General features: G+C 49.4%; 1 protein-coding gene across 1 annotated transcript in view; it reads right to left on the bottom strand.

The window, feature by feature from the left end:
* The window catches only part of TENM4 (teneurin transmembrane protein 4), a 396,776-nt gene that overhangs the window by 220,969 nt on the left and 147,927 nt on the right, over positions 1-27,880 (bottom strand). Inside the window, exons 3-5 of the mRNA XM_068554555.1 lie at positions 15,246-15,501; positions 4,956-5,054; positions 3,468-3,703 (exon numbers count right to left, since the gene is read on the bottom strand). Of these exons, the coding sequence (XP_068410656.1) occupies positions 3,468-3,703; positions 4,956-5,054; positions 15,246-15,501 (591 nt within the window). The remainder of the gene's footprint in view (positions 1-3,467; positions 3,704-4,955; positions 5,055-15,245; positions 15,502-27,880) is intronic.

The following is a 27,880-nucleotide window of genomic DNA, read 5'->3' as shown; positions in this document are numbered from 1 at the left end:
TGTGCTTTTTGCCTGTTGATGAGTTGGTCTGCTAGCAAAGTCTTTGTTAAGGATAGTTGTGCTCAACAGAGACAATTAATCTGATTTTCAATAATTGATAGTTCCTTACAAGTTAGTCCTCACAGCCTGTGATGATGGCCAAGCAACAAGAGCTCATCCATGGCCCCGGCAACTGGAGGAGAGCAAGCACGAGGCTGCCAACCCAGCCCTTGAGGACAGGTAGGAACTCACCTCGCACCTGCAGCGCATTCACTGCATTAGCTTACTCTTACTCCAGACTCATAAGCATCCTTCTGAGGTGATGGGTCATGCCGGTTTTCTAGATGAGAAATCAGAACTCAGAGAGAGAAGTGAGTTGCCCAAGCTGCTCAGTGGCTGAGCTGGGAGTGGAATCCAGGCTCTCAGGCTGGTGTGAGCTCTGCCCCAGCACCTTGCTGAGTTTCCAGGTAACAAAGGGAAGACCCCAGGCTAGCCTCTCTGACCTGGTCCTTGGATACAGAATCTAAACTCCTGTTTTAAGTTTCCCATATACATCGGGCTTTGTCAGAAGGACGCATTTATTCTTGGCAAGGACACATTCTCAGTGGACTGACGTCTCCTAACTCCAGAGACGAATTCTCCCAAATCGACCTCACATCTACCCTACCCCCCACCTACACTGTCACCCTCTTAGTTGAAGCCCTCAGCTTCTCTTGACTTGTTTATGCAATAGGGCCTGTTCTTTGTTCCTCCATCCTTACCTTCTGAGATAAACATGTGACTATGTCCTGCCACCGCTTAAAGCCCTTCAATGGCTCCATGTTGCCCATCCAATAAGGTCCTTAACTTGGCCTCCACGGTGATCTTCATAATCTGACCAAACTCTCCTGCATTAGCTCCAGTCGTGTCCCCGACACCCCTCAGAGGCTTCAAACACAGAAACCCCTTTTGCCATCACATCATCCTCTTTCGAGACTTTGAAATGTCCCTGGGTTTGAAATTCCTTTCCTTCACGTCTACTTCTGGCTGTGACTTGAAGAGTCAGCTAAAACATCACCTTTCACAGGAAGCCTCCTCTAGTCCTCCTGGCTGGGGCTGGGTATTCCCATAGCCCCTGAGCTGCCTCAGCCACTGCTAATACCACTATGTTATCATATCATATCAATCACTGCTTCTAAGCTACGAACACCTCAAGAGTAGGGAATATATTGTTGGCCCTAGCACTCAGCACAGTGCCTGACTCAAGGTACCCTGTTTCGTTTGCTGAATGAAAAAGAAACTTCACAAAATCGTAGATTCTAAGACTATCAATGTTGGAAGGAAAAGTAAAGGTCCTCCAGAGAACATGCCCAGTCAATGAATGAATCTTTTTCTTGCTTACATGGTCATAAGCACCGTTTGCACCCTTCCTAGGTAGGGAACTCACTACCGTCCACAGTAGCCCCTATCTTTAGATAGCTGATGATGGACCGTGTATTCTTACTAAATGGGAGATGAAGAAGCCCATGGGATGGAAAGCAGAAGAGAGCTTATTTAATCATATAAAGATTGATGTTTTCTTTCTGAACTAGGTTACATAGTACATAGTATAAACCTTGACTTCAACACAAAACAAGTTGATGTCTATATGTAGTGAACTACTTGACTCTTGATGAACAGTGACACTGCCTGCTCAAAAGTCTACTCATCTATGAAATATAATAATGTCAGTCAAAAGCAAGGGCTGTGCTAGTGGTTGGTGGGGATACAGTATTGGGAGTGCCACAAAGAAACTTCCATGCCAGGTGACAGTGCTTGGAACCCCACAACCCTCACCAGTAACCCAATCTACCTCAATCATGAAATTCCTGCAGAGCCTGGGTGGGTGCTGACCTTTCCCAGTTTGGCTGTTCCTTTTACCCAATGACCCAGGGCAGGGATGGCAAATACCTGGTATGTCATCCATATTCTCCACTCCTGTGACCACAACAGACATGAGTAATCAATCACAGAGACTCTTTCCCATTGAGTCTGAATATAGCCTTGGGATCCTTCTCCACACAGCTTTCTAGGCAGCAACAGCTAATCAATCAGACAGAAGAATAGATAAACACGTATGCCAACCTGACCCTGATGCCGTGAAATTCTCTAAGCCAATCTTCACAGGGGGAAAAGAGATCCCGGATACCAGACGAGGCTTATTATACCTCGAGACGTTTAAGGAGACCTCCTTGTTTGCAGGGCTATTGTTTTCCTGATTACTTGTTTTTATTTAATTCAAAGATCTTGAAAGGGAAGTAACCTTACAGCTTACATCACCCAAACCCCCAACCATGCTTGAACCCCTTCTCTGCATCCCCAGCAAGTGGGAGCCAGACCTCTCAAGACAGTTCTTTTCCATCCACAATGACTTTGCTCGTCGCTAAGTTCTTTTTCACAATGGGCGGCACTCGGTCTTCCTTTGGCTTCTGCCAGCTAGTTCCATTTCTATTTATTGGGCTTACACTAAAAGGTTCCCTTTGCTTATAGAATTATCTCAGAATGCCTTAGCGTGGGTTCGAGGCCTTCTCAAGCTGGTCTGACCTACCTTAAATCTTAGAATTATAGAATTTGAAGGCTGGAAAGGACAGAGGGTTAAGCCAACCCCGCTGGATGCCTTTACTAAGAGGCTGATTTTCATAGAGGCAGCAGACTCTGCACAACATCCCCAGACCCCTTCAGATTAATAGCTTTCCTGGGAGCAGACCAAAGACCAAACACAGGGTCTGAAGCAGGAAACCAGACTGTGCTGCAAATCAGTCAAAAGAGCGCACAGTGGGAGGCATCGCAAGCGAGGCAGCGGGTCCGGAGGAGTTGCTTACATCACGGACGTGCCCTGGGGTCGGGTAGGAAGGCCAGTCGGTGCTGCTCTGGGTCTCTGCGCTCCCTCAGGCAGCTCTAACCTCTCCCTGGGACCCTTTCTGACGCTCGACCTTGGCTCCCCCGAGATGGCCCTGCCAGACCACCACCTTCGGACATGCCGCCTGGCTTGAGGTCACACACTCTGATCTCTGGCAGTTTCCCTCCAACCCCAGGGCACCCTGCCTCCTTCCTGCTCCTCACTGTGGCACCGACAGGAGAGGCCAGCCTCCTGTTCAGCCGCCCAACTTGTCATTTCATTTCCAGTGACTCCCACCTATGACGCTCATGTCACAGATGACCACCTCAAAGCCAGTCTTGGTGAGTGCTTTTGCCTGATGCCAGGCCTCCACCACACGAGAGAGCCGACGCAGGGCTTCCTTCCTGGTACACGTGCAGGAGCAGGAGAGGGCCCTGAGAGCTGACCTTGATGGTCTGGACGGGGGGAGAGGGGCGGGTGCAGGCCAGGCCAGTGATCCAGGGCTGCGCGGCTCACCCTGCAAGCTCTGACTGCCGTGCTGGCAGGGTGCCTTCATGCCCACAGGTGTCTCGGTCACTGCCCTCTGGGCCAAAGGGGACCCAAGGGAAGCTGGGGTGAGGGAGGTGCTTACCCACAAAGTACGCCAGCAGGATGACCAGCGTGGCTGAGATGGCAATGGCGCTCAGGGCCGCGCACTTCCAGTTACAGTACTTGGAGGGCTTCTTGAGGTTGAAGGCCGGTCGGGAGAAGGTGCTACGGGGCAGGGGTCGGGGCGGAGGTGAGTACACGGTGCTGGACGTCAGAGGGTACCCTGGCGATGTGGTGCAGAAGAGCGGGGAGGTGCCTCCCGGCTTGAAGAGGAAGTGCCTGTGGATGGAGAGAAGCCAGAGGGCGTCAGGGGCTGACAACTCACCAGGAGCCCACACTGACCTGAGGATGCAGGCAGCAGTAGAAGAAGCATGCAGAGGAGCCTGGAGAGAGAGAGAGAGAGAGAGAATCACCACGGAGGAGACAGAGGGACAGAAAAACAGAGAATCATGTACCAGACCACAAAACAGGGCACACGAAGACATGTTTCCACGAAACACGGATGGGACAGCCCTGTCAATGGGGAACCCACCCAAGCCAAGGCGGAAGGTGTTACCAATTGGACAGAAGGCTGAGTGTTGAGATCCTTTTCCTGGGAAGGGATGGGGCTGGGATGCTGTTTCTTGGGGAATAAACTAGATGTTTTCTAAAATTATTGCAGTAACTTGGAAAGTGTCTAAAATTCTGTTCTGCCCCCTGGAGATTATGAAACTGAAAAATTTCCGTCTCCCTCCAATATGTCCTTTGCCTTTGTACCGTGGTGGAGGAATAAAATACCAATTGTTTTAAAGGGGGTTTTGGTAGGAGTGGGAACCAAGAAACCACCACTAAGCTCTGCCATGGTCAAGAGTCCCCTAGTGGCTGTTACACGGCCAATGGCAGCAAATGCCTTCTAAGCACTCTCCTCAAAAGCCAGTCTGCTGCCTTCCAAGCCCCTGGTAAAAGCCATGGGAGGGGACAGATGGGCAACTGCAGCCTGGTTACAGTCTTGAGGGCCACACGGCAAGGTCAAAGCACACGGTTGTGGCCAAACTAAGTGCCAGGAAATCCTCCACAGCTTGGCTTTAACCATGGCCACGAGAGGACTGGGACACAGCCTGGGAAACGGGGTGCACTGGATGTACTGCATGCCCCTGAAGTCTTAGGGTCAAAGGTAACACTTAGAGGAATCTTGTACCCTGCTGGGGTGCAAGATGACTCAAGCCACAGAATACATACTCAGGGCCAGCATACACACAATACAGGGCCTGTGCTGCATAAAAGTTGCTACATGAGATGGCTTTCAGAATGGCAGAGGCAGCCAGTGAGATGCCAGGAGCGTCATATTAACAAGACTGCTGTTAATATGCTGGGGGACAGTGTATTCCAAGGATAAACTCTTGCAAGTTGAACATGGACTTGGGGATGGGCATGCAACATGGCCTCATCACTTCCCCCAGGAGATCCCAGGGAAAGGTCTCAGAGTCTGCATGCAAGTGCAGGAGCCACAGGGAGAGCACACACAGAGGAGGAGCATGTGGATGTCACCTACCCATCACTGTAAGACCCATCATGGCGGGAGGCGCTGAGAATGTCCATCTCAATGAGGTTGTCCTGCAATGTCCCTAGGAATGGCTGCTTGCCTAGGTTTCTATGCACACATGGAGACATGAATGAAGCAATGAGTCATGCATCAATGAAGGCGGAGAGTAGAGAAACACACAAAGTGGCTGACGGGTGCAGTTGTGCGTGAGACCAGCAGGATGCAGTTTCCAGGCAATGGGTCTGTGTGCAAGCCACGAGTGCCCGGGGTCGGCCTGGACCGGGGCATCTGGAGGGAGCACTCCCCATACAAACCTGTATGTCTGCCAGTTGTGGGCATCAAATCACAGATCTGACTGCTGAAGACTGACTATGGCTCAGGTGCTGAGCTAGGCATGTTATATCCATTTATCTCAAGTCTTCAAAAGAGGCAGTGCAAGGAAGGCAGTGTCATCCCCATTTTACAGACGAGGAAATGGAGATGTGGAGAGGTCCCAGGACTAGCCAAGGCTACCAGCTAGCAAGGTTCAAAGCAGGAATTTGAGCCCAAGTTTATCTGGTTACGAAGCCTGTGCTTTCTCCTCTACTTCACCCTGCCTACGTCTGCTTTAACAACAGCCAGCGATGCGTACTTTGCTAGTCCAAAGGAAAAAGACAGACAAGCATTTTGGGCCATTTGCTTCTAAAGCTGTGGTTTTCAAACTTGAGTAAGCACCAGAATCCTCTGGAGAGCTGTGCTTTGCTGAGACCCAGCCCCAGAAATTCGGGGTCAGTAGGTGTTGGGGGCCTGGGGATCTGCATTTCTCACAAGTCCCCAAGCTGTGATTGTACTGGAATGTCAGGGTCCTTTGGCAGTGCAGGGACCTGGGTGATGACTGATTGGCGAGGATGGCACCCCACAGAGACAGAGGGGGAGGGCTCTTTTGTCCCTCCACATGCACTGAGGGCAGTGCAGCATTTCGGGACCCAGAATGAAGGTAGACACACTAGCTATTTTAGTCTCAACCGTGCCTGCTAAGTGGCATCACTCACACATGAGTGCATGGGATCCTGTTTTCTGATGTTTCAGGATTGCTGCCACCTGCCTTGAATCATTTCGAAGAAGCCGGTGGTGCATGCAGCCTGCTGTGTGTGCCCAAGGGAAAGACTGACTGCAGAAAGCTACCTTTCACGCCCAGCCCTGCCAGGGACCATCCTTCTGACTTTGACCAGGTCGTGAGAACCGGAAAATCTACATTCAAGTCCCTCTTCTGCCGCTTTCGTGCCGTGTGACTTTGTGTAAACACTTTAACCTCTTCTAATCTTACACTACTTTTTTCATCTGTAAAATGGGGCTAATAATACTAAGCTCACAGGTTGCTCTAGGACCAACTGAGGAATGTTGGAAGCTTTTCAAGGGCTAAACAAAGATTACAGAAGTACTAATGCTAACTATAATAGCAACTACCTACCCTACATCCACCGTATGCTTTTCACTGTCTAGAACTCTGCAACTATTATCCAGTGTAAATCTTCCTCTTCACAGCAACCTACAAAGTCTCTGCCATCATCTCTGTTTTGCGGGCTGGCACGGCAAGGCTCGGAGAAGTAACACTCCTAAGGTCCTACTGTACAGTAAACAAGCGTCAGAGCTTGATGGCAGCCTGAGTTTGTCTGACGCCAGAGCTCAGGCCCTCTCTGCCTGTAACCCTGGGTCGCTGCCTAGCCTGTGGCTTTGCCCCTGGCCGGCCTCACAGACCAACGCGAGGGGTTGTAAGTACTATCTCAGAGCACCATTTCGTGGGCACTCCTGGGTACTGGCAACACTGTTTTGCAGCCGGGCCTCGAGTACCGCCGCGGTGGTGGGGACCTTCCCTTTGAGAGGATCCTGAAGCAGTCTGGGTCCAGCAGCCTGGGTGGCAGGCGGTTCTGATAGCGTTCACTACCCCTGGGGCATCCCACAGAGCCTAGGAGTTCCTGCAGGGGAGTCCCTCAGAGTGGCCCCATTTCTGCCCCCAGACAGATGGCCTCCTGATGGGAGGTCCTGTGACACAGTGGGCGGTACACAGGCCCCGGGGTCAGCACGGTCTGGTTCCATCATGCCCCGGGGCCTCAAGCAGGTGAATCCGTCTCTCTGATGGTTCATAAACCAGGAGACTCACTCTCCTTAGAGATCCAGATGGTACTTCTCCTGAAGTATCATCTGGCTCATGCCACTGCCCTGCTCTCACCCCTCCAGTGGCATCACAGGAATAAAGCCTTTGCTGCTATTTTCCTGAATCACGTGTCCCCAAATACCTGCACAGATCAGTCCCTCCCTTCTCACCCTAACTATAAAAGCTCCCACCCTACTCTATCTAGTCACCCACTGGCCCCCTGAACTGCTTTAGATTTCCACGTAGCACTAGACATGCACACACACACATATGTATATGTGTATATGTATGTGTGCAGGCGTACGTGTGTGTGTGTGTATATATATATGTATATAATACGCTTATTGTGCTTTTTCCTAATGCCATTTAGTTTCATGAGGGTAGAAATCTTAGGTCGTATTCTCTGCCCGTGTGCCCAGAGTCTAGAAGAGTACCTGACACATGGAAGCAGGCACTCAAATAACATTTGCCAAATACTGCAGATGACGAGGTATACAAAGATAAGCGTGCCTGGCATATCGCTAGCATGCAGTTGGTGTTTAATTGAGGGCAGCACAGGTGAGGTTTTATTATTATTTCATCTATTCCCTGCACTTCACGAGGAAATTTTCAGCCTTCTTATAGTCTATACGGCCCAGCCTGAGCAGGCCCTAACTGCCCCTGTCCAGGGGCGCCAGGGATGAGTTCTTGCTGCCGTCCTAGGGCCTGAGGGTGGCTGCGTGGCACGCTCGCCAGAACATGTAGGAGTCTGGCCTGCATCACTAGGTAAGGACTATGCTCTCAGAGAGTCAAATCTATACTTAAGATGCATCAGAAACAAATAAATAAATATATTCAGGGGAAAAAGACAAAGGATAAAGATCAAACTGTTAACAGTGGGGATTTTCCACTGTCTGGTTCAAGAGTGATTTTAATTTTTAATTTTGTAATTCAAAAGGAAACAGTTATTTAAAAAGAGAGAGCAGACAAGTATCTCCTAAAAGTACAGATCTATTCAAACAAGGGAAAAGGCAACGCAACAGAACAAAGGGTTTCTAGAGTGACAGAGTGCATAGGATTTCCTGAAAGAGCATCCATACCCATGCTAATTTGGATGTTAATCATTTAGATCACTCGGGAGTTTGGGGGGACATGAGCACTTGCTGAAATGCTGCCTATTCAGATGCTATTATTGTCTTGAAATAGTAAGCCTCATTCTGTACTTTGAAAACTGAGCTCTGGGTCAAATTATTAGGTCTCATTTGACTGCTGAGAAAACCAAGACCCAGAGAGACATGGGTCCTGCTCCCATCCACACAGCAAGTCAGTGGCAGAGCTGGAACGAAAACCCGGGTGTCCAGACTCCCAGTTCAAGGCTCCCCGCTAAATTTCCTGTCTATCTCTGCCCCCAGCACCCTGGGTTTCTGGTTCTTCTGAAACACAGAAGTGACGAGGATTTCCTGATGGGGACCCTGAGCTGCTGAGCCCTGCTTGGGTCACAGTGCTGCAGGGTCTCCAGCCACTGCTGCTGGGAGCTCAGGTATGGCCACTGGATTCATCTGACCTCACGTTGGTGGGTGTTGTTAACTCATTTTACAGATATGGAAACTGAGGCCCAGATAGGTTAAGTGACAGCCTAAGATCACACGGCAGTGGAAAGCTAGAGATGGGACTCAAACTCAGATCTCTCCGGCCTCACAGCCCCAAGTTGCCTGTAAGGAAAGAGCTGCCGCTGGCTTGGCGAAGGAACTGCAGTGTAGTGCTAGACTGCTCTCAAAGCTCTTCTTAGAGAGGGGAGGGGACTGGCTCCCCTCTAAGCCTGAGGGGGGCCCTGGACCAGTCCCCGAGCTGCCTGAAGCAGGGTTCCGTCTCTCTGACCCAGGGCCGGTTAAGCTTGCTTCCCAAGCACAAAACGCACGGCTTTGGGGAAGGAAGTGGATGGGAAGCTGCAGCGGCCAGTAGTTCTTCTGGGACTGCCCTGTTCAACAGCCCAGCTTCTCACCATGAGCCCACTGTCCTGGACCATGTTTCCACCCCCTAAGCCCTGGGACAGCCACCCGGTAGAGCAGGACAGGCAGGGATCACACCCCACACTCTGCAGACCTCCACCCCTCCCAAGGTGTGCAGGGTGTTAAGAGACTTGGCCAAGACCCTACTTAGAGTTAGTTATGGAGCTGGCATTTGAACAAATGGATGAACAAAGAAACAAAAATGAACCAGGTCTTGGCCCTGCCAATCTCATGATGTCACTCTCAGTTTGCAAGATGTTGGCAGCTACTTACCCCTACTTCTACCACCCCCAGCCCCCATGCCCACAGGGAAAAGTGCAACCTCCTGTTCATGGAACTCAAGGTCCTCCACCAGTGACCCCCATTTACTGTCATCTCCACTGGGAAGCCCCTGCAGCTCCCACTTCACCAAACTCTTGACTCTCTCTCCAAAAGGCCAAGCTCCCTCCTGGCCTTTGCACAACTGTCCCTCATCTCAGAATTCCTTTCTCCCTGCAGAGTCTACTAATGCATGCCCCAAGATGCTACCTTTAATAATCAGGAAGGCAGCACTGGACAGCGATTAGGGGCATAAGCTCCAGAGTCAGCCGGCCTGGGTACGGCTCTTGGTCCTGCCATGTACTGGCTGTGGCTCCTTAGGCAAGTTACTTAAGTTTTCTGTTCTTCAGATTCTTCACCTCTAAAGTGAGGAGGGTAATAAGACTACCTTTCTGTGCAGAAGAGTTAAGATGGCAGTCCTGACTGCTATCCTTCGAAAGGCCTGCTTATAAGGTTGGCCCTTGGCTGGTGTCTGGGAACTTAGGGTTCAGGAGGGTTCCCACCATCAACTGATAAGAGGGGCTGACTCACTGAGTTTTATTTGTACAAACAATATGGTTTATGCTGAACACCTGCTTTCCTTCTGGGAGTCTGGATTGTGGGTACTTGCCAGGCAGGTGAATGTCCACGCGACCAGCCCCCAGTAAAAATCCTGGGCCCTGAGTCTCTAATGAGCTTCCTCGGTTGGGAGCTCATTAGAGCACCCAGGGGGGGCCCTCTGAGTGTTTGTTGTGATTGTTATTTGAGGCTTCCAAGCCGAGGGAGCAACACCCTCTCCCCTCCTCTCAGAGCATCATCCAGACAGCCCTGTCTCCATTCATTCATTTACGGGTCTGCCTCCCTCCCCAGACCTCCAGCTTCTTATGTGGCAGTGGCTGTATCTTATGCATGTCTGTGACGGAATCACCAATGACAGGGACGACCGTCCTTCCCAATTCCCTGCGATGCTCAGGGGCCGGCCTGGCGCACCAGCAGACACCGTGGCCATTCTGGGAAGCGCATCAGGGCCGGGCTGGAGACCACGGGATCGTCTCCCATCCCTGAGGGTGGGCAGGGCTGTTCCCCAAATTGAGGATGACCACAGGGTGGCCCCCAGGCTCCCAAACCAGGCCTGAGATCACATGAGTTAGAGCTGAGGTCTGGCAGCCTTCTACTCCAGCTTCCCCTTCATCCGACAGGAGCCTGATGGGTTATTAATCAGGCAGTCCCTGTGGAATCAATTACGCGTCTGATGCTGCAGAGTGTGAGAGAAGTGGATCAGGTTTTAGGGGACCCTGAACACATGGCTCCCACCAGAATGGACCACAGATGCACCTGCAGGGCTTAAAGCAATACCACACCCCAGCTCTGGGGAGCACAGGTAGACTCGATCTCCTCCTTGGGGGACTCAGTCGCCCTGGGGGAGTGCCAGAGGCACAGCGGGGGCACAGAAAGGAGTGGGTTAACCAAGCCCTCTCTCTCCTTCGTCCTTCTGCTAGCCTTCCTTTTCCTGCCAGCATGCAATTGAATTCCCCCCTGGTCATTCTACCAGCTGTTATGGTATTTGCTCAGCTATTTATTTTAGACTCTCAACAGAAACTCAGTGTGACAATTAGGGAAGGGTCTGTGGCTGTTTCTCTGGCATCAGGGGGCCCCCCGTTCTGGTGGGGCTTGGCAAAGCTGTTTAGGACAACGGTCTCAAACAGGCCCTGCTCTCTGGGGCTTCTAGGGCTTTGCTCAGGCTGCGCCTCTCCAGGCCCTCCTTTCCTTCCTGCCTCTCCCTGGGGCATCCTGCTTTTCGACACAGTCACACAGCACCAGGTCCGTTGGGAAGTCTTGTCTGTGCCCCACTCAAGTCTCAGGTGAGTATATGTATCCATTCATTTGTTCCATCATTCATTCACTCATTCATTTCACCTGTGTGTTAATATCTGCCAAGCCCCCAGCAGGTGGCAAGGCTGTGTTGTGTGCTGGGGATCCCGAGGCAATTAAAACACATTTCCTGTGCTTATCTCTATCCTACTGCAAGAGTCTATTCTCTTAAATGTCTCAGGCACACAGTAGGCATTGCGTGAACATTTACTGTACAACAAGTACTACATGATAAGGAGTTGAGCACTTACTGTGTGCTAAGACATTTGCAGGCATTATTTTATGTAATTGCTCCAACATCCTTATGAGGCAGTATGGTAGATTCAAGGTGGATGAAAATTCTTGGCACTTCTCCCGTTGAGAAGTGGGGTCTACTGTCCCTCCCCTGAAGCTGGCTGGCCTGTGACTGCTTTGAGCAACAGAATATGGCAAAAGTGACGCCGTGCCAGTTCCAGGCCAAGCCGTTTAAGAGAATCAACGGCTTCTTGTTTCAGTGCAGTGGAGCCTTGAGTTGCTGGGGACAAAGTACAGTTCCCTGCAGGGAAGGCCATGCGGAGAGACCCTGAGACCCCATCAGAAGGAGAGGGGCCCTACCGAGCCCAGCTTTCCAGCTGTCTCCCCCAAGGTGTCACGCACGTAAGTGAAGCCATCTTGGATCCTTCAGACCAGCCCAGCCAACAGCCAAATACCACTGAGGACCCCAGTCTATCCCATGCGGAGCAGAAGACCAGCCCAGCTGAGCTCTTCCTGAATTGCTGATTCACACTATGAAGTACAATAAACTGGTGTTTTTTAAACCACTAAGTTTTGGGTAGTTTGTTATGTGGCAATAGATCATCAGAACAGGAATTTGCTAATATTTTCTCCCTTTTAGAGATGAAGACTTATAAGGTCTAGGTCCACAGCTAGTGAGCACTGGGGTGGGGGTGGGGGTCTGAGCATAGGGTGTGTCTGACCCTGAGATCTGTGCTTTGAACAACTCGCTACAGTGAGTGGACCATCACTGATGCCCTCAGAACACCAGGGCCAAACTCACTTCTTCCAAGTAGACAAGAGATAGAACCTGTGGTTTCCTCTCAATTTTTCTGGTGAGTAGGAGCTTAATAAATGTTTTTGAATGACTTGTTTCTTCACAGGGTTGATATGGGGAGCAGATATATATGGCAAAAATGGAAACGGCTTTTATAGCGTGTATTTTAATGCCAGGCACTGTGCTGTGTGTTTCTCATATATTTCATTTACTCCCAACCCAAGAGGCGTGAATTCTTGACCCAATTTACAGATGGGGACATCAAGGTTCACAGACGTTAAGGAGGCTGTCCAGCTAGTAAGCATTAAAGCCAAGGTAGGAATCCACATCCATCTGATCTAAAGCCCACATCCTTCCCACCTCACCAAGTTGATCACAGTTACTTTTGATTCTATCTATCTGCCAGACTTGACATTGATCCCTCTTAAACTATACCTTGTTAGTTTTGTGCTGTCAACCAGTTGGTATGAAGATCTAGAATTCTGATTGTGTTATCCACTGTACTAGGCGCCTCTCCCAGTTTTAGGCTATCTTTAGATGCACAGAACTCTGACATCACAGCGGAAACCTTCCTCAAACATTTCACCTGGGTCTTCAAGGACTTTGCTAGACCAGGAAGCGAGGAGGAAGGTGACTCTGGCAGAGAGTTGTGCAAAGAGTATGTGCAAAGGCACAGGGGCATGAAAGGCCTGGGGATTTGATGGAATACTGATAACTACACATATATGTACACTCACATATACACACATTACTGAATATTAAATTTACATTATTATGTTATATATGTGAATGGATTTAGAAAAGCAAGAAAATGTTATATAAACATGAGTAGACGTCAACATGTTAACAATGATTACCATTTGGTGGTAGATATGGGTGACTTTCTTTTCTTGCTTATTTCCATTTCCTAACTGCTCTACAGAACACTAGTTGAATGATAAAGTATAAGAAAAAAGAAAACAAACTTCCATGTGGTTTGAGCAATGGACGTGGGAGGAGAGAGGGTCAGATAGGCATGTGGGCACTGGCTAACGAGGCAAGAGACTTAAGCTGGGACCACCTTCATGTCTCAAACTAACCATCAGGATAATGTCCCTGCTGTTGGTCCTCTATCTTCCTTTCCGTTGAAAAACTTGGAGAACCACCTACTTTTTTTTTTTTTTTCCCCAAGCCCCGGAATACCCTTTCTAGCAGCAGGGGAAGAAGAAAACAGCACATAGAAAAAAGCACAGAGGCCGACAACAAGGAAAGTCAGCCGCAGGTCCTCGGCTCAGCAACTCGGGAGACTGGGAGGCCGCAGAAGGGTCGCTCCACTCTGGGACGAGAACCACCTACTTTGATCCTATGTGAGAAAAATGAACATCTAAGCAGAGGGAGTAGCTGCCATGCTCCATGCAGAGAATCAGAACCATCGATTACTTGCTGGCTTCTTTCAAAACCAACCATGTGCTGTCATTCAATAAGCACTTTGGAAATAATGGAGATCTGATTAAGCTACTCTGGGTAGGAAGACATACAATTATCTGACTCTGCCCGTGAAGAGAGCAAAGGAGGCATGTAGGAAAAAGTCACACGTGATTTTAAAGACTGTCAACAGAAACATATTAATTAAGGGACTGGGGGCAGGTTGGGCCGTATCTGTCAGAAATTTGCTTTTGGAAAAATGATTCTACGGGAGTAAAATGGCACAAAAGGATGTTGATTTTCTCTCACTGGACCCACTAGCTCAGTGTGGGAATACCACCGTCATGCACCAGGCAGAGTCAGATGGGTACGCTTTCCCCGTATAATTTCACTTCCTCAAATGTGGTATGACTTCTGTCCTCTTCGCAGATAAGGAACAGGAGTTTGAGAAAATCTTTGTTTCCCTCTACTTTGAGAACTACTTTCTCTTTGAGAAAGAGCTTCCAAATGTCCAGCCTGGGACACTTCATCCTCAGTTTAGAGAAAATAGGAAAAGGCTATGTCCCCCAAAGCCAAGAGCGCTTATCTCAGAGTGGTAGGATTATGGGTACATCTAACTTTCGTCTTTCTATCTTTCTGCATTTTCTCCAGTGGGTTTGTATGGTTTTTATAATCTTAAAAAAGTCCCTTCTGTTTGGGAAAAATAGTGGCTTAGCAAAGGGAAGGAAGAAGGCTATGAACAGAGGCTGACTGAAATCCCTGAGCTGAAAGAAGCATTTGAGGAGGCTGGAAGAAGGGAGAGGCAGAGGGGGTCCAGGCCAGGAGAAGACGGTTGGTGGCGTAGGGAGACAGCACTGCACCCGGAAGCTGGGCCACCTGGGTTCAAATCTCAGCCGTGCACGGACTGCCTACCCTTGTTGAGTCTCAGCTTCCAAGTCTCTTAAATGGGATCACAATAGTAGTACCTATTCCCTAAAGTTGTGAGGATTCTATCATATCCCACATATGAAAGCCCTTGTAACCAAAACTCAAATGTATCAATGTTAGGGATTATTAGGGCTCTGGGTATAGAGGGGCTAGGCCAGCAGGAGAGGCGGAGAGGAGGTGAGGGGAGATGGCAGTCACCGAGCACCCGCCGCAGGCCAGGCAAGCTCATGCCAGGCAGAGGGTGACCAAGTCACGGTAGGGAAAGGCAGAGGTGTGGGCCCAAATCAAATCCTGGGAGCCTGCTCTCTGCCACCTGCCAGCCCCGCTCACACACATCAGCTCTCATCTACTGTTACAACAGCCTTCTCCAGTGGGCAGCAACCCCGTGGTGTACGAAAGGGAGGCACAAAGGGGGTCAGCAAATTGACCAAGGTCACACCTTCAGTAAGCAGCAGGTTAGCCCTGAACTTCAGGGCTGCTCGGTTCCCAAGCCCCAGCTCTCTCTCCCCTACATCATTCCACCGCCCTTCTCGTATCCCTACGCTGTGGCCCAGACCCCAGCCACCCGGGCCGGGCCCGGTGGTGGGCACACAGCAGGACCCCTCCAGAGCCCGAGGGTCTCAGCCCGGCCGCCCCGCGCCCCGCACCTGGTCTCCAGCGGGATGTTGCTGTTGAGCAGCCAGTTGTCCTGGGCGTGGGCCGGCTCCTGCGCGCCCCCGGCCGCAGGCTCTCCGGAGAGCGAGTGATCCGTGGGGGCCGGGCTTGGGTTGCTCCTCGGAGTGAAGTTGCCCCGGTTCAGGGAGCTAATGGAGGCCGCGTGGTGCTGGTTAGGGGTGTGGGCGTGCGAGAGCGGCAGCGGCGGTGTCCGGAGCCGAGAGTGGTTCTGCAGGCCGCCCGGGGGATCTAGGGCACAAACACGTGCAGTCAGCGGGGCGGGGACGGCCCCACGGGGATCGCGCGGCAGCAGCCGGGTCAGCCGCAGGCACTGGCAAACCGGACACGGTCATGCGGTCAATACACAGGTGCTCGACAGGCAGTCATTGAGCACCTGCTCTTCTAGGTGCTGGAGATACATCAAGGAGCAAAGCAGACAAAACTCCTGTCCCCACTGAGCTGACATTTTCGTAAGAGAGATAATAAACAAGATTAAAAAAAAAAAAAAAAGACTAGCCTCGCACGTCATCAGCTTCCCGCTGTTTCTTCGGTACTTTTAGGGTATGGCTAGAATCAGTAACTTCAACAGCACCTGGGAATTTTTTCGAAATGAAAATTCTTGGGCCCTGCCCCAGAGTTACTGAACCATGAATTCTGGGGTGGGGTCCATTTATCTGATTCCACAAACTCTCCAGGTGATTCAGACATGTGCTAAAATGTGAGCATCACCAATTACACACAATGGTACATAGCAAGTGAAAAAAACAAGATAAGTTAATACATAGTTTACCGAGATGGTGATAAATCTGAGAACACGTAAAGCCAGGAAGGGCGCTGTGGCCTGTGTATTTGGAGGCAGTGGTGAAACTTTAGGTCACACAGCCAGTGATGGCCTCAGGTGACTTCTGACTACAGGGAATGAGCCACGCTGGTGTCTGGGGGGGATTAAAAACCACCACTAACATCTCTTGAGCCCTTACTATGTGCCAGGCACTATTCCGAGCCCTCTACCTGTGTTAATTCAGCTCATCCTCACGACCCACTACAAAGCAGGTACTGTCTGTATCTCCATTTTACAGGTGAGAGAATTAAGATACATATTTTATTTATATATATTAAATATATTTATATGTATATGTTTTATTTATATATAAATATTTATATTTTATTTACTCCTTTCAAGTACTTGGAGCAATAGGTATTATTATCACCAAATTTATAGGTGAAAAACTTAGACTCAGAGCAGGTAAGTAAAGTGCCCAGGGGCATATGGCTAAGTGGATGCTATTTACGAAGAAAGTTTCTAGTGATGCCGCTAGAGGCAAGTCCTGGAAGTAAATCTGAAGTACCATCCTCCTAAGCTATGCTCACAAAAAGCCTAGCTTTGGAAGCTAAGGATATTATGAGGGTGGAGAAGGTCAGGAAACTGGATTCTGTTCTAGATTTTGCCACTTATTAACCACATGACCATTGTCGTGGACTGTATGTTTATGCCCCTCCAAAATTCATAAGTGGAAGCCCTACCCCCAACGTGATGGTATTTGCAGATGGGGTTTCGGGGAGGTAATCAGGTTTAGATGAGGACATGAGGGTTGAGTGTGCTTGTAAGAGGAGACCAGAGAGCTAGCTTTCTCTCTTTCTCTCTGCGCCATGTGAGGATATGGCAAGAAGGTAGCCATCTGCAAACTAGGAAAAGGCCTCTCACCAGATGCTAAATCTGCCCATACCTTGATCTTGGACTTCCCAGTCTCCGGAACTGTGAGAAATAAATGTCTGTGGTTTAAGCGACCCAGTCTATGGTACTTTGCTTTAGCAGCCCAAGCTGACTAAGACAGAAATTGGTACCCAAAAGTGTGATGATGCTGGAACAAATATCTAACAATGTGGAAGCATCTTTGGAACTGGGTAATGGGTAGAGTCTGCAAGAGTTTTGAGGTACATGCTAAAAAAAAGACTATGTTGCTCTGTTGAGGGACTGTTAAATGTGATTCTGGTGAGTGCTCAGGAGAAAAAAGAAAAAAAAGAAGTGTAGAGAAAGCTTCTATCTTCTTAGAGAATACATAAATATGTACAGACTAGTGATAGAAATCTGGACACTAAGGGCAATTCTGATGAGATCTCAGAAACGAGGAGCATGTAATTGGAACAATGGAGGAAAGGCGATCCTTGTTCTACGGTGGCAAGGAACTTGGCTGAACTGTGTCTGTGTTCTAGTGTTTTGTGGGAGGTAGAAGTTGTGAGCGATGAAATTAGACATTTCTCCGAGGAGATTCTGAAGTCAAGTGTTGAAAGAGTGGCTTGGTTCCTCCTGGCAGCTTCGAGTAAAATGAGAGAAAAGAGAAATGAATCGAAGAAAGAACGGTTAACCAAAAAGAAACCATAACTTAAAGATTTGAAAAATTCTCAGCCTGCCCGTACTGCAAAAAATGAGAAAGTATGTACGGAAGAGAATACCATGGGTGGGGCTGATTGACCATTTGATAAGAAGATGTCTATGGGTGTGAACCATGGACCTAGTCAGCCACCCCAGAGGGAACACTGCCAATCTGAACCGAAGAAGATGGAGACAGAATGAAGGACAGCTGTCAAACGTAGAGTCTACAGGACAGGACCATAAAGCTAATTTGCTTTGAATTTGCACTATTCTTCAAGAAAAGGGAAGACTAGCCTTGAAGGTGATTCAGAGATCATCAGGGACACTGCCTCGGTTCCAAAAGGTCTAAGACTTTTTCATGGCTGAGTAGTATTCCGCTGTATGTTGCACCACATCTTCTTTATCCATTCCTCTGTTGATGGACATTTAGGTTGCTTCCGTGTCTTGGCTATTGTAAGTACTGCTGCAATGAACACTGGGGTGCATGTATCTTTTCTAATTATGGTTTTCTATGGATATATGCCCAGGAGTGGAATTGCTGGATCATATGGTAGTTCTATACTTAGTTTTTTAAGGAAGCTCCACACTGTTCTCCATAATGGTTGTACCAATTTACATTTGAGATTGACACATACACACTGCTATATATAAAATAGATAACTAATAAGGACCTACTGTATAGCACAGGGAACTCTACTCAGTACTCTGTAATGACCTATATGGGAAAAGAATCTAAAACAGAGTGGATATATGTATATGTATAACTGATTCACTTTGCTGTATACCTGAAACTAACACAACATTGTAAATCAACTATACTCCAATAAAAATTTTAAAAAAAAGAAAAAGAAAAAAAGGACTAAGACAACCATGCACATGTCACGTTACCTCTTTGAGCCTCAGTTTTATCATCTGTAAAATGGGGGAAAGAGTTTATTAAGGGAACCACAGAGCTACAGTGATATCAAATGAGGCAATCAATGGGAAGGAAACATTTCTCAAGTTCACAGTTTACAAAGTATTCCACATCACTTGTTCCTCTCGAGAACCCTGTATTTCACAGAGAGGACTGAGATTCAGTGAATATGGGATCCAAACCAAGACAGGTATGATATTCCAAAGGCTGCGCTCTTCCTTGGCTCAGCAGACAGCCTTCTGGAAACCATCAAACACAATCAAGTGTGAGGCACTATCAGTGTTACGGCTACTTTTAGTGGAAGATGCGTCGTTCTCTGCTTTTTATGTAACCCAGTCTTTTATGCCAACGAGTTATAAAGCAAATCTGGTGGGACTGGGGCTGGGTAGCAATAGAAGGGAAAAAGAAACAGAAACCCATGTGAGCAGATCACTTCCTTCCTATGAACCATTTTCAGGATAAAGCCCACATGGGATCTACCAAGCCCTTTAGAATTTGATCCATGTCTGTCTTTCCAGCCTCATCTCTCATCAGCTCCCTCCCTGTACCCTCCACACCTTTCTCTCAAAGGCCAAGAGATCTGCTGGGCCACAGAGTGGCTAACATTTCAACTCCAATGAAGATGGTCTTCAGGAAGGCCACAGAATATGAATGGTACCCTCTGAAGATGTACCATGCTGTGGTCCTGGACCAGAAGATTGCCAACAGAGATGCCCCTTGATGGGAAGGGAGAGAACCTGGGAGCCAGTAGAACAGGCAGAGAACAGACAGCCTTGGACCAGGGAGAAAGCGAGAATATGCAGGGTCATTTGTTTGGTCCACCTGTCCTCAGGCAGCACTTTAATGGAGACACGTGGAGCCTGGAAAAGAAGCCAGCAGCAGAAGCAGCCTCCTGGGTTGATTGAGGGTCCCTCCCTACCCTTGGCCTTTCAGTCCAGGGCACTACTGTCCAGTGGTTATCAGGAGGCCAGCAGAGAAGGGTGACCTAGTCCTTGCCCCTGGCCCATCACTAGGAGTCAACCTTCCCATGGCATTTTACCTAATTGATATTAATAGCTGCTGCCATGTATTTGAGCACATACTAAGTGTACTTTCACAGCCTGAACCTTTCTAATGCTCACAGCAGTTCCTAAGGGGCAGTATGATTATCATTCCCATTTTACAGACGAGGAAGCTGAGGCTTACAAAACTAGTGAGTGGTCCTAACTAATCCACAGCCTGAATTCTGTCTACCAAACCATGGTGCCTTTGCATAAAACACAGATACCTGCTTGACCGTCTCAGTCCATGGCCAAAGGCAAGAAAAAGACCCTCAGTGAAGAGAGCAAGCATCTGAGGTCTGGGTCAGGATAGGCTGGCCTGCAAGCCTACAGACACTTGCTGTGTGACTAAGTAGGATGCCCGACTCTGGCTTGATAGAAGCACTGCCAAGAGTCCTGAAATGATGAGATTTTAAGTATAAGCGTCTAAAAGGAAATTCTCCTATGGGGATAAGGAATGTCCTGGTCCAAATCCGTTCTATTTTTTGAAGCTCAGCTCAATTGCCACCCCTTCCAGAAAGCCTTCCTTGATCTACCCTCCCCAAAGTTCTCTTTTCCTCCACTGAATGCTAACACAGCAGGTAACCTGGACCACTCACCTTTTCTGTCTCCCCCAGAGCATGCATACTTATGTCCCCACCTTGCCTCCTCTAGTAGGTATAAAAATCCCTGTTCCCTCTGTGCTGTTGATCACAGGTCCTAGAATGAAGCAGATGCTCAATGTAGGTTTATTGAGCGAGTGGCTCTTGTGAGTGGTCTGGGCAATCTGTCCAGGAGGGTAAGGCTGGTGTGGAGGATATTTGTATGCCAAAAATGACAGCAGGCCACCTGGGCTCTCTAGTCCATGGGTCCACACAGCCCTTTACTTACTTGCCTGGAACCAGAGTCCCAGATGCTTCAGCTGGGCTCTCTACTTCCCTTCCATTCTGAGAACACTAGGAAAGGGGATTCTGATGTCTCCCAGGTTTCCCAGGGAAAGGGTCTGTGTTTGGGGGCTCAGCAATGGGAGTGCACTCACAACCCCAAAAAAGACATGGCCTTCCCCAGGAGCAAATGTTTTCTCTGGTCTGAATGGAGACTCCTTTCTGCTCCTATGGCCAGGAGGGAAGACAGAGAGGAGAGGCCTTCTTTTCTCCCCTTATCCTCCCCAATTTATACTCTCATCTTTAGAGGGAATTCAGAACCAATTCACTCATTCAGCATGTACTGAATCCCCTTTCTGTGCCAGGACCTGTAAGCCGGGTGTTGGGAATACAACGGTGAATGAGATAGTGGTGGCCTAAGAGAGAGAAGAACTCTCTTGTGGTTCCTACTCACTGGCTGGGTGGCCTCCAATAAGTCACGTCACCTTCCTGGTCCTTGGTCTGTGCACCCGTGAAGGGTGCACACATTCCTGCGTCACCACTTTCTGGAGGATATCCTTTGCTCAAGTGCCAAATACAGAGTGAGCCCCTACTGTGCCCTGAGGGAAAGGGCCCTTGCGCCATTCACCCCAAATCACCGGTAAATATTTATGGAACGTGGGGGGCAGGGAAGGGAGAACAAATCAGGTAGGTGGACCTCTTGTCTGCACAAGCAATGGCTTCTCTTCTGCTACCTGGGAGTAAGCACCGGTACATTTGCAAAGCTGTGGTGTACTTCCAATTTATACCCTCTTTTCGCAGATACAGCCACTAACTATCTCTCTGAATCAAGCCCAGATATGAGTCATTTTTATTGTTACGTTGCACACCTCTGTCAGTAAAGGCCACTTGCTTATCTGAGTTTTGCAAGCCTGGTTTTCCAGGAAGGTTTTTTGCTTCCTACCAGTTCTCACATATATTTACAGTTGCTGGTTCCCTCCAACACCTCAGACGTTTTTCATTTTATATGCACAAAAATCCTGAACACCAAATGCCTCTGGGCTGCATCTCCCTGAACCAGGATCATGGTGAGGCTTCTTCAGTGTGCTGGGCAGAGCAGTAGGTGATAGAAGGAGACTAGGCTTTGATGTCAGACAGCCCTGGGTTCAAGGTTTGGCTTTGCCACTTATAAGCTGTGTGACCTTGATCAAGATACTTAACTTCTCTGGAGCTTCAGTTTTCTTATCATTATATGGAGATAATGCCCAACTTATAGGGCCATTATGAGAAGTAAATGAGATTTTATATATATATATATATATATATATATATATATATATATGGTTCTTAGCACAGTGCCTGAAATACAGTAATGCTAAAAAAAAAAGTAACTATTAATTCCACGGTTATGGTAAAGCCATGCTGAATGGATAAGGTGCTAAATTGTCACCACGACGATCACTCTACAGCATTTACAATAGGGGTGCCAAAGCAAAAACCCTTGAGAGAGAAAGAGCAGGAACATGCCTGGCAGAAATGTGGTCCTCTTCTTCTACAGGTGAATCCCACTCTGGACAACCCCACTGGTTTTCAGGAGCCCTGGTCTTGGGAAGGTGCTTGTAGCTCGACGTGCAGATCAGAAGCAATGAGAATGGCTGCAGCCTGACACGCAGTACTAAAGTGGACACACGGGGTCTCCATGTCCTCAAAGAGTAGGGCCCCTTTCTGCGTTAGGTAAGAATCTCAGAGCAAACCAGGGTGCTGCTCTGTCCTGGGTTCAGGGTGTACCCTAAGGAGAGGGCCCCTGAGGTTGTGCAACCAATCAGCAATAGAACAGCCCTGTGTTGTGTGCAGGGACTTGAGGAGTTTTAAGATTAGGATGAGCCCCAGCCTTGACAAATAGCTGGTGTTTGGGGGACAGATGTAAAAGGAGTACCAGAGCGGAGCTCAGGAGCCTCCCAGACTTAGGTTCAACCGTGGCTCTGTCTCTGACAAGTTACATGATTTGAGACGAGTTACTCAAGTTCTCTGAGCCTCTAATTCCTCACCTATAAGCATATAGTAGTAATGTAATAAAAGGAAGAGGAGGAGGAAGGGCTATCATCAAATGAATATACAGAGATCTAGAGATGAAAGAAATATGGTCTCTGACTTTGAGCTGCTCACAATTTAGTAAAAATAACAGACACACCAATAGATACTACACAAGATAGTAATTATGATGAGATGATAATAGTTAACATTTATTGAGTACTCTCTATGTGACTGGTTCCGAATGCTTTACTTATTTAATCCTTATAACACCCCTATAAAGAAGGTACTATTATTATTCCCCAATTTATAGATGAGGAAACTAATGTACAGAAAGGCTAGGAACTTTGCCCAAGATTCCTAAACCACTGAGCGATGGAGCCAGAATTTAACTCAAGCATCTGGCCCCAGAGCCCACACTCTTAACCATCCTGCTTTGCGTACACGGAGGGAGTGGACACAGGGAAAGTGCCCACATTGATGCCCATCACATGGCGAGCGGTCCACAAGCACTGGCTCCTAGAATCCTCGTTAGCCTTACCCTGAAGCCCCGCTGGAGCTCAACGGAGCACAGAGAGGGCTGCCAGCTTGACTGTCAGGGTCGGGGCAGGGTTCGTGACAAGTGACATGTGCCCTGTGTCTAAAGGCTATTCTAGGCATTGGATGATGCATGTGTGGAGGTCCAGAGTCGAGAGAGAGAGAGAGAGAAGGAGAGAGTGAACGTGAGGCCGGCTTGGGCACTTCTCTAACTAGTGTTGGGGTGGCTGTGAGGGGGCAGTGGCAGGAGGCCAGGTGAAGACACTGGGAGCAGGTCTGGGCGGTGGTCGCCTGGAGATGCCAAACAAAAGAACGTGGCCTTTATCGGGAGGGTGGGAGGGCGCCCCGATGGGCTTTGAGGCGGGAGGGCCGTGATCACAGCAGTGTTTGAGGCAGATTCCTGGCGGCCCTGTGGAGGATGACCCAGGCGGGGGCAGGCTGCAGGCAGGACCCAGACTGCCTGTGGGATGCTTGACTGCTAGCAAGACTCCAGCGGAGCACGTCGTCACCCTTTTATAAGAGCACGTTCAGGAGAAAAAGACATAAACGTGCAGAGCTTTGGCTCAGGCAGAGAATCTGCATGTGTCAACAGCTCTGCGATCTAGGCCGGCACTGGCTCTGAGAAAGGGTGCCAGGCTGGGCGTCCACCTCCAACCCTGCGAAACGGCCGCCAGGCGCCGGAAGGTCTCCTGGCTGCAGAGTTAACGATGACCCAGCGTGCGCTGCAGTCACTCATCGGGCCCTAAAGATTGTCAGATATGAAGGATGATGGTATTTAATTATCATAAAACACAAAAACTCCAGCTGCCTGAGCATGCCAAGAGAAAGAGTGATTTGGCTTCCATTAAAATGCCATCGACGACCACTGACTCGGGATGGTGCAGTAGCGGTGCTGAGAGCTTAGCTAATGAAGCTTGGCCTCCTCGACCAATTCACAGAAGCCAGAAAGCTCTCTGTCACCACAGTCGGCAGCCGGGATCTGATGGCTTGACTTCCAGCCTCCGCTCTGCCTCCTTCAAGCTATATAATCTCGGACAATTTACTGAACCTGAGTTTTGGTTTCTTGTCAAATGTCTATGAAAGCACCTCGCAAACTGTAGGGTCCTGTGTGAGAGAACTACCAGCGTTATTCTTATTGCCTCAGAAGGAATAAAAACAGTGGCGTCCGAATGGGAACCACTGGTCTGAGCTTGAGGCCAGGGGCTGCATTTGTGTGCTGTTTTCTCTGCCCATTCGTTCTCTCCCTGAACACATGCTTTCTGTTCACTTTCACTGCTGTGCTGTTTGTTCTGTGTCATGGCCCGTGTGCAGGGACTCTAAACGGGGAGGGCCCACACGGGCTGGGGCCGCAGGCTGGAGCTCCCTGAGGCTACTCTCCCAGTGCTCTTTGATGGGGAGTGAAAAATAGCACCATGAGGTCACATTGTGGCTGTTTCTGCTCCCTCGTTCACTTCGGGCAGAACTTTGAGTGAATTCAGACTGTTAAAGGGCTTGTATGTGAGAAACAGTAATGAAGGGACAATGCCTTAAACTAATGCAAAAGCCCCACTGTATAGTGCAGTGGTTTTCCAAATAGGGCTGTCTGGAAATGCGGAAAGGGCTGTTTTTTGGTTGTTCCAATGACTGGAGAGCACACCTGGTGTTTGGCAGGAGGGGGCCAGGGAAGACAGCTGCACGCCATGCACAGCAACCGGTTAATCTTAAAGGTGATCCTAAAGGGTATGCCATCCAGTCAGAGGTTAGTCTAGTCCTAATTAGTCTAGGATGGGTAAATAGCTAATAAGACAAGATTTTATTCCCTGTTTGCTTCCACCCCCATCCCCAGTTTCACTCACTCTCTGTCACAGGAGGTGACTGCTAAGGGCTGCCATCACCTGTGCTCCCTTGCCCCCTGGCTTCCAGATAGGTTTGGCTAATTGTTAGCGCAGCAGGACACCGGAAGGAGGAAGGGGGAAGAGGTTGGGGTCACCCCCTGGCCCCATCCTCTGAAGTCCTGCTTCAGGGCAGTGTCTCAGGCAGGAGGCTCATCCCACAAGGCTGTAACGGGTTACACTTAGAGTGGTCTGGGGAAACTTCTAGGAAGAGCGAAACCTTGAACTGGGTACTGAGGTAGAGACAGGGTGAAGGTATATAAAGGGGAGGGAGCTGGCACCAGCAAAGGCCCACAGGCTGAGAGATGCAGGCCCCTAAGGCAGCAGGATGGTGTGGAGACCTGGGCACTCGGAGTGGAGGGCTGTGAGGCGGAGCAGAGGGAGAGGCTAGAGCCCACCTGCAAGAACCTGGAGCCAGAGGGGCAGCTTTAAGGGTATTCAGAGGGCTCACCCCAACTTCCAGCCTTTTAAAGCCAAATGTCAGAGTAGTCACAAGAGTTAACCAGAATGCCCAGGCTTCATTAAAATGCACTCAGGATTCCTCATCCAGCAACAAATGCTCTCCTAGGGTGGGTGTGGGTGAGGGACACCCTGCTGCCTTCACCAGACAGTTGAGGAAAGAGCAGTGTCAAGAGTCTCTGTCAGAGAGAGGTATAATCAGCATTGCTATTTCCAGAGTCATGGCAATTTACAAACTAAGCCAAGGGCATCAAAAGCTATCTGTTCTAAGCGTGCGAATGAACAACTTGGCAGGGCCACCATCTGAACCTGGAAGAACTCTCTCCCAGTAGACATTTGCCCAAACTTCATTCTTGTGCTTGTCCCTATCAGCTGCTAATTGCTGTGTGACCTTAGGCAAGGCACTTAACCTATCTGAGCTCCAGTTTCCCCAACTGGCAAACAGGAGGAGGAGGTGGTGGGAGCCCCCTCTAATTCTAAAATCAAGGCTGAATCATTCTTGGCAGATGAGCCTGGGGTATCTGTTAATGAACATCTGCTTGCTAAAGATGTGCACGGCAAGTTGGCGGATTGGATTGTGCTGTGTGACTGGGCACCAAAGAAGGCAGAAAGATGGACTGGAAGGAAGAGAAACGTGGTCCTTCTTTCCTCCCTCCCTCTCTTCCTGCTTCCCTGCTTTCCTTCCTTTCACAAAGGTCACTCTCTATAAGCCCTGTGCTTGACACTGGAGACCCAGAGATGGATTAGTCGAAGTCCCTGCCTGTAAAATCTGAACAGACCGATCAGAAAAGGTCGGTTACAACCACAGGGGATCCTTCCTGGGTACATGGCTTTCCCCTAGCTTAAAGCTGTGTCCACCTTAGGGCAGAACTTGTCCTGGGAAAGCTTTCTGCTTGTCAATTAAGTTTTCTTTCCTTCCACTGTTACCTTCTTGCCCTTTTCAAAAATAGTCTGACCCATAAACTGTTAGGTTAAGTCCCAAATCAATAAGGAGCCTTACCTATCAATAGGAGTGTGAGTGTGTGTGTGTGTGTGTGTGTTTGTGTGTGTGTGTTTGTGAGAGAGAGTGTAGGAGGTGGAATTCAGTTCAACAGGAGGCTGCAGTGTGCTGGAGCAGATTAGGAAGCTCATGGAAACGCAGTGGGCTGCATTTGTAGAGGTAAAGCACGAAGGAGGGAGGTGATGGTCAGGGCTGTGCTGATCAGCTGGAGTGGGTCCAGAGAAGGGACACCTGGATTGGGGGTCATGCCCGTGCTGTAGACACTGATCCTCCCCTGCAGTCTCTGGAGCTAGTCAGTGCTTTCCCTGCCTTCCCTGGATGGTGAGGGGTTTAGAAACTGTGTTCCTATGGGGATAAACAGCGGACCAATGCTGTTAGCCTGGGGAGGAGACAGGTTAGGGAAAGGGATTAAAGAAAGAGTGTGTGGCTAGGAGTCCAGCTGAAATACACCACATGCCTATGATTAGCTTTCCCAGTCTCATCACTTAGGCCACACAATTCATAGCTCGGAAATTAAACACCCAATTATGTGGTATAGTAGAGAGTCCTAGACTGAAGAACTGTTCCCCGCTGTGTCATTAACTCACGCTGTGGCTTTGGAAAACTCCCTTCCCCTCCCTGGGCCTCAATTTGCCTGAAAAAGGAGGTTCCTTCCTTTTATAGATGATCTCCTGAGGTTCCTTCCAGCCTTTGACAGTCTGATTCCTCGTGGCTTCCCTTGTTCCTCTCGGGGAATTTTCTGGAAAGAAGGAGACGGGTAAAGCACTACTGCTGCCTTCAAACAGCCAAGGGATGGAGGAAGCGGCACATCTACTCCACGGGCTTTAGGAGGAAGAATCGGGGCCAAGCCCTGGGGGTTACCTGGAGGAACTCGCAGCGCAACTTCAGGAAACCCTTCTTCCTGCCAATGAAGTGGTTCGAAATAACTAGCCTCAACCTCCTCCCTGCACTTCAGGCCTCTGCCGCTCAAATGAAATTCGTACGGAGCATTCTCCAGTCGGCTCCCTCTCCTGTGCTCCTGATCTCAGCGTTACCACCTGCTGCCACACCACCCACCCCATCCATCCAAGCAGGCGGCTGGGGATCACCATGGCCTTCTCCCTCTTTTTCAGGTTCAACGACTTAGCCGTCATTGCCAGACTCTGGCTTGGCCCTCCACATCCCTGGGATTCTCACCACTGCCACTGTCACGACCTCAGCTCACCAGTGGACACCCAGACCAGGGCCATAGATGACACTGGGGTCTCAGCCCACCGGCTCACCCCTGCTCCAGGTCACTCCCCTGCCATAAAGCCTTCTATGGCTCCCCATTGCCCACAGGACAAGACCCTCACCATCTGACCTGAGCCCACCCACCACTCCAGGGCTGCGCCCACAGCTCCCTACTCCCCTCTTTAAGAAGGTGCCAAGGGCTTCCCTGGTGGCGCAGTGGCTGAGAATCTGCCTGCCAATGCAGGGCACATGGGTTCGAGCCCTGGTCTGGGAGAATCCCACATGCCGCAGAGCAGCTGGGCCCGTGAGCCACAATTACTGAGCCTGCGCGTCTGGAGCCTGTGCT

Source organism: Eschrichtius robustus, chromosome 11 (genome assembly GCF_028021215.1).
Source record: "Eschrichtius robustus isolate mEscRob2 chromosome 11, mEscRob2.pri, whole genome shotgun sequence".
Taxonomy (NCBI): Eukaryota; Metazoa; Chordata; class Mammalia; order Artiodactyla; family Eschrichtiidae; genus Eschrichtius; species Eschrichtius robustus.
This window is presented reverse-complemented; position numbering and strand designations above follow the sequence as displayed.